The sequence below is a fragment of the Ipomoea triloba genome, chromosome 15 (assembly GCF_003576645.1).
Source record: "Ipomoea triloba cultivar NCNSP0323 chromosome 15, ASM357664v1".
In the NCBI taxonomy this organism is placed as follows: Eukaryota; Viridiplantae; Streptophyta; class Magnoliopsida; order Solanales; family Convolvulaceae; genus Ipomoea; species Ipomoea triloba.
This window is the reverse complement of record NC_044930.1, coordinates 21,462,515-21,469,965: the sequence shown is the minus strand read 5'-3', so window position 1 is coordinate 21,469,965 and position 7,451 is coordinate 21,462,515. Positions and strand designations below refer to the sequence as shown.

The 7,451-nt window shown below is 38.9% G+C and overlaps 1 protein-coding gene across 1 annotated transcript in view; it reads left to right on the top strand.

Moving 5' to 3' along the window:
- LOC116005871 (probable LRR receptor-like serine/threonine-protein kinase At3g47570) overlaps window positions 1–7,451 on the top strand; it is an 11,321-nt gene continuing 3,870 nt past the window's right edge. Inside the window, exons 1-5 of the mRNA XM_031246108.1 lie at window positions 1–2,581; window positions 2,754–3,023; window positions 3,337–3,666; window positions 4,316–4,383; window positions 4,639–4,902. Of these exons, the coding sequence (XP_031101968.1) occupies window positions 1–2,581; window positions 2,754–3,023; window positions 3,337–3,666; window positions 4,316–4,383; window positions 4,639–4,902 (3,513 nt within the window). The remainder of the gene's footprint in view (window positions 2,582–2,753; window positions 3,024–3,336; window positions 3,667–4,315; window positions 4,384–4,638; window positions 4,903–7,451) is intronic.

Sequence of the window (7,451 nt, the reverse complement as noted above, 5' to 3'; positions counted from 1 at the left end):
ATGGCGGCTTTGCATGAGGAGACACTCCTCCTCTTGACCTTCTTCCTCCTTTTCCACCCTTCCTTCTCCATACTTGGAAACAATATTACAGATGAGCAAGCATTGCTAGCTTTCAAAGCCGGTCTGATATCAGATCCATTTCAACTCACAGCTTCATGGAATGAGTCTACCAGCTTCTGTGAATGGGCTGGAATAACTTGCGGCCGCAAACATCAACGAGTTGTCAAACTTAACTTGACCTCAAGCAATCTCCAAGGCTCATTGTCACCCGCAATTGGGAATCTAAGTTTTCTTAGGATGATTTTACTCAATAAGAATAGCTTGAGTGGCATAATTCCAAGTGAGATAGGTCGTTTGTCACGGCTAAACATATTAAGCCTTGCAAACAATTCACTTTCCGGTGAAATACCAAAGAACATATCACAATGCCGGGTTCTGGAAATTTTTGACTTGGGCGGTAACAATTTAACAGGCAAACTTCCAGTGGAGTTCCAATCTTTGTCTAAGCTTCAATTCATGTACGCTTACCGGAACAAGTTAACAGGAAGGATACCTCCACAATATGGCAACCTCTCCTCGCTCATTTACTTCGCTGTACATGAAAATAATCTACAAGGAGTTATCCCAAATGATTTTGGTAAGCTAAAAAGTTTGGTGCAAATCATACTCAGAGTCAACAACTTTTCTGGTATGGTTCCTCTATCTTTATTGAATCTGTCATTGGTGTCAATTGACCTTCAAAGCAATCAATTTGAAGGGTCTCTTCCACCAAATATGAGTGCCACATTTCCAAGACTAGAGTTTTTAAGTGTCGCCCACAATCGCATTATTGGCCATATTCCACTTTGGCTATCATATGCTCTTAAAATTGAAGTGATTGAACTTAGCGATAACTATTTCACGGGACAAGTGCCAAATTTTGGAAGCTTAAAGCACTTGAGGATCCTTTCATTCTATGAAAATGAGCATCTTGGAAGTGGAAAATCTAGAGACCTTAGATTTTTGGCACCCCTAACCAATTGTACTGATTTGCAGCATCTTGATTTTCATGGTTGTAACTTTGGAGGAGATCTACCACCATATATTGTTAATATCTCAAATCTCAAGACCTTTCATATTGCAGAGAACTACATAAGTGGGAAGATCCCTATTGAGATTGATCAACTCTTCAACTTGGAACGATTAGTGTTGATGGGTAACCAATTGAGTGGAATTATTCCAAACACTATAGGGAAACTCTCTAATCTATATGAATTAGTACTCAGTGGGAATAAATTGTCAGGGACAATTCCAACAGCCTTAGAAAATGTAACAATGTTAAGTATCCTCATTTTAGCTTCAAACAATTTTGAAGGGGTAGTACCATCTGGTCTAGCTAAGTGCAGGTTCTTATCTATGCTGGTGCTATACGAAAACAACCTTAGGGGATACATACCAAAAGAAATTTTTCATTCAGATTCAGAACTTGTAGTCATAGACATTGCAGACAACAGTTTCAAAAGTCCTCTTCCTTTAGAAATTGGTGGGTTAAAAAGTTTGACTTTTTTGAACCTCTCAAACAATAGTTTTTTTGGTGAACTACTTCCACCAACTTTCAGTTCTTTGACAGGTGTTGATACCTTAGATCTTTCTTCTAATCACCTCTCAGGGAAAATCCCAAGCTTTTTGGCAAACCTTAGTTCGTTGACATTCCTTAGCTTGTCAAACAATGATTTAGAGGGAGAGGTTCCACTTGAAGGAATTTTTAGAAACAAAAGCAGCATTTTCCTTGATGGTAATAGTAAGCTATGTGGGGGTATTCCAGAATTACATTTTCCAAAATGCAACATAAAAGAAATGCCCAAAAAATCCAGGATGTCCCTCGGATTGAAGATGGGAATATCTATTTCGTGTGGAATTTTGGGATCAGTTTTGGTGGTTCTCTTCATATGGACTTATTTGCATAGAAGGAGAACGAAGAATACTTCATTAGAGAACCAGCCAAAACTCAAGGCCATGCCTATGGTGTCTTACAAGAGCCTCCACAATGCAACCAATGGTTTCTCACAAGAAAATTTAATCGGTTCTGGGGAGTTTAGCTCAGTGTATAGAGGCAATCTAGATGAACAAGGAAAAGTTGTTGCTGTAAAGGTGCTCAAACTACAAGTGAAAGGAGCTTCAAAGAGTTTTAGAGCAGAGTGTGATGCATTGAGGCATATTAGACATCGGAACCTAGTAAAGGTTGTATCGTCGTGCTCTAGCATTGATTACCAAGGCAATGATTTCAAGGCAATTATTTATGAGTACATGGAGGAGGGAAACCTCGAAACTTGGTTGCATCATCATAATCATCAGAGTGAGCCTACACATTTGAGCATGTTGGAAAGAGTAAATATTGGAATTGATATAGCTTGTGCACTTCATTATCTTCATGCCGAGTGTGGAACACATTTAGTTCATTGCGATCTCAAACCAAGCAATGTTCTATTAGATTGTGACTTAGTTGCTCATGTGAGTGACTTTGGATTGGCAAGGTTTCTTCCAGAGGCAGCGTATACGAGTTCTGCAGGAGTTAAAGGGACTTTTGGATATGCTGCTCCAGGTAACCAATTTCCTTTAGTATAATAAATAGCTTCAACACTATTTTCCAAGTTTTACATGATTAATCTAAAGACTTGTATATTAGTCTTTTTTCAGCATGCTATGAGCCTATGACATGCATCTGTTGCAATGTTATTATTATGATTGTGCTATTCTCTTAAACTATCTTTCAGAGTATGGCTTGGGAAATGAATTCTCAACATCCGGTGATATGTATAGCTATGGAATACTCTTGTTGGAGATATTTACAGGAAAAAGTCCCACGGATGATATTTTCGCTAATGGTCTAAATCTTCATGAGTATGTTAAGGTTGCCCTGCCTCATAGAGTCATGGAGATTGCTGATCCAACACTGCTATACAGAAAGGAGGACAGTTCAAGTAAGAGCTCTCAGATAAGCCCCGATAAAGTTATTGAAATACTCCTTTCAGTTTTGGAGATTGGTATTGCTTGTTCAGTGAATTCATCAAGTGAAAGGATGAATGCTTGCATTGCAATGAATAAACTGCGCACAATCAAAGCCAACCTTCAAGGAACAAGGCAATAATGAGAGATTTAGCACTATGTTTGTTGTATCATTTGTTAATGTTGGGAGGTGTTGTTCACATTCTCTAGCTACAGCTTCAGAAGTTCATTATTGTTTAGCAATATGTTTCCTGTATCATTTACTTTGTATTTCTTATGTTTTTTGAATTCTAGTATAATTTACATGTTTTGTGTACAATGTATTTCTTCTGTTTTTTAATTTTCATTCAGATTCCGAACTTGTATACCTAGACATTTCACAGGACAGTTTTAAAGGCCTTAGCTTTTTCATTCCTTTGGAAATTGGCGGTTTAGAAAATATGAACTCTCTGAACCTCTCAACCAATAGATTTTTTGGTGAACTTCCTCCAGCTTTTCGTTCTTTGAAAAGTGTGGAAGCCTTGGACCTTTCTTCTGATCACCTCACACGACACATCCCAAGCTTTCTAGCAAACCTTAGTTCAATAACACACCTTAGCTTGTCAAACAATGATTTAGAGGGAGAGGTACCACTTGAAGGAATTTTTGGAAACAAAAGTGGTGTTTTCTTTGAAGGCAATAGTAAGCTTTGTGGGGGTATTCAGGAGTTACATTTGCCAAATGCACCAGAAAAGAAATATCGAAAAAATCCAAGAAGTCCCTCAGATTGAAGATGTGTGGAATTTTGGGATCAGTTTTGGTGGTTCTCTTCATATGGACTTATTTGCATAGAAGAAGAAACAAGATCATTTCATTGGAGAACCAAACAACAAAAGAGGTCAAGCCTATGGTGTCTTACAAGAGCCTACACAATGGAACCAATGGTTTCTCACTACAAAATTTAATTGGTTCTGGAAAGTTCAGTTAAGTGTACAAAGGCAATCTAGATGAACAAGAAAAGTTGTTGCTATAAGAGTAATCAAATTGCAAGTGAAAGGAGCTTCAAAGATTTTTATAGCAGAGTGTGAGGCATTGAGTCATATTAGACATCGGAATCTAGTAAAGGTTGCATTGTATCGTCGTGCTCTAGCATTGATTATCAAGGCAATTATTTATGAGTACATGGATGAGGGAAACCTGGAAACTTGGCTGCATCATCATTCAAAAGAAAATGACCAAAATAGCGAGAGCACATGTTGAGTGCGGAACTAGTTCATTGCGTTCTCAAACCAAGTAATGTTCTATTGGATTGTGAGTTGATTGCTCATGTAAGCCACTTTGGATTGACAAGGTTTCTTCCAGAGGCTGCACATACGAGTTCTTTGGGAGTTAAAGGGACTGTTGGATATGCTGCTCCAGGTAACCATTATCCTTTAGTATTATAGTTTAAGGTAATTTTCGAGTTTTACATGAATCTCATCCTATTTGACTTTAATTTGATTCTTTTCGATCACTTTCTGGAAAAGTCTGTGAATCTTTATATTGAGAGATTTGGTAATTAGCGTGATAACTCGCTGCGGATCGTATTAATTTAGTATAAAGTGATATGACATGCTTCTGTTGCCATTCTATAATAATTGAGAATATGCTATTGTCTAAAGCAATCTTTCACAGTTTGGCATGGGGAGTGAATTCTCAACATTCGGTGATATGTATAGCTATGGAATACTCTTACTGGAGATTTTTACGGGTAAAAGTCCCACCAATGATAGCTTCAGTGATGGTCTAAATCTTCGTGAGTATGCTAAAATGTCCCTACCTGATAGAGTCATGGAGATTATTGCTGATGCAACAATGCTATACAGAAAGGAGGACACTTCAAGTAAGAGTAAGAGTTGCTCTCTGAAGCGTGTAGTTTTCGCGGGAGGTGGAAAGAGTGTAGGTGAATAAAACGGGAAGAAGTTCCCGAGTATCGTTCTCAAAGGATGGCAAGGAGGGAATTCAAGCGGTAAGGGGATTAAGCACAAGAGTGTTTAGTGTTTGAAAGCTAACCCAAACATAGTAAGAAAATGCACATGAAACATCATGAGAATAAGGAACAAACAAAGGAAACAATCAAGTGGAAAGGAGGATTTGGATATTGCAACTCATATAGGTATCCTTGATTTCCTAAGATACTAGGCTAGCAACACTTAGATAATGAAAATGAGGCAAGACAACTATGCCAATGCCACTCTCGTGGTCATTGGCCTATCATCTAGTCCATAGTCCCATTCTCATGGCAACTAGGCTAGGTGAGGCAAATTATCGAACACATGGTGTGCTATTTTCCTTCCAATCCCCCTTTTCTCAAAGGTGGGAAGGAAACGTGCTAGGCTAGGCTAAGGAGTATCCCTACTCTCGTAGGTGAGACTCCTTCTCCAAACACCTCTCATATAGGTTGATCATTCCCACACAAGAGTCAAAGAAGATCACCATTCACACAATCAAACTCATAATCAAAGCAATTGCAAAACCTAATTGATCAATTCAAAGCTCAAGAATATCCATACAACATTGCTCAATCCAAATCCACAAAGATCTATCTAATCATACTTGAAATTGAAATAGCAAAAGCAAAAGTAATGACAAGAAATTAAAAGGAAGACTTAGCTTGAAATTAAACCTTGAACTTGAAATTGAATGTAGATCTCAATCTTGCAACAATGGAATTCTTCTCTAATTCTAATCTAAACTAAGAATTGCAATGTGGAGTGAATTGGGAATGTGGAGTGAATTGGGGGAGATCTCTCTAGGCTAATCCTAGAGAGAGAAATATTCTAAACTGATCTAAAATGAAAATGTGTTGGATCCCCTGCAAAATGGCTCCATTCCCCTTTTAANTAGACCACCCTTATAACCTCAAGCCCCCCAGATTCTAGCGTGATAAACAAAAAGGCTTTAAGATTATCTACTACCCCTCAAGACCGACCATCGGGCTACCCTATCTCACATGGAGCTCCATGCTTTTTCGAGAACTGTGCAATGGGTGCCCGGTCCCAACGGGATAGATCTCTCCTTTTCTCATTCCCCAAGATAACCTCATCGGGCTACCCGACTTCACATGGATATCCATGCTTTTTCGAAGACGGTGCAATGGGTGCCCGAATCTCAGCGGAATGGCTCTCTTCAATTTTCTCATCTCCCAAGACCTCGTATCGGGGCAACCGACTTCACGTGGATCTCCACGCTTTTTCGAAGACAGTGCGATGGTTGCCCCTAACTTGCCCTAGCGAGACGGTTCATCTTTTTCATATCCTAAGGTGGCCACATTGGGCTCTTTTGGGGTTTTTGGCCTCATTGGGCTCTTTTGAACAACTTAAAGTAAAGCATCACCTTCACAACCCCACACTACACCTTCGGGAGAGCAAAACAAAGAAAATTAGGTTCAATTCCGGGCTTAGCAAACATTATACTACTAGGTTTGATAGGTGCACACTCCCACTTCGTTACCTCCTTGACTATGGTCCGGGTTAAATGAGAGGTGAATATCACACAATCAAGCAACAATTCGTCAAATTTAAACAAAAGTATAAGAATTTTCTTCCACGGGATAGTCCTAATTGAGAAACAAGGGTTCATTCAAAACACACATTTTCCCAAAATAGATTAAACAATGTATTCATTTCAAACATATCCAACATTCTAAGTCAAGCAATACTTTTGCAAATCAAAGTCTTCAAGCACAAAGGTGCTTCTCTTTCCACACTTTAAAACGAACATCGTCCTCGATATTCACACTAAACACAAGGTGGAAAAGTCAAAGGTCTCAACATAGCTATGCCCCTTTCCACACTTTAAAAGTGTGTTATGGGCTAACGGATCACACAAACAAGCTTTTATGAAGGATTTCAAACAAGCAATGCAATGTCACCATCTCCCGGTTTCCACACTTCAAAAGGAAAGCATATAGGTAATGAAAATAGGTAAGGGAGATAAAGAGACTCCCCTTAGCTCACTTTGAGTGCATTGCCTTTAATCATGGTGGGAAAGGCATAACCTCTTAGCTTTGAGCTATTTATCACTTTCCCTACACCATCAACAAACACATTGCAATACTACAAACCATATTAGAGAATTTATCTTCCATTAATGCAAAACTTATTGAAAGCAAAAGTAAACAACAAAAACAAAATGCATAAAAATGTAAGATAACCTCGGGTTGCCTCCGAGAAGCGCTCCGTTTAACGTCCGTAGCCCGACGCAACTTTCAAGCCCTCATTCCAACATATTTGGACGGGGACAAGTCCTTTTGCCCCATCCACTCTTTCTTCTAGATATGCCCTCACATGCCGGGCATTGGCAAACTCTTTTAATTCAATACATAGCATACTCTCTTCGAAAGATTGGCCACTATCCATTTCCACGAGTATGCCATTTTCTTCCAACTTACCTCTTTTTTCATTTTTCTTCTTTTCACCAAACTCCTTTTCATCATTTCTCACTTT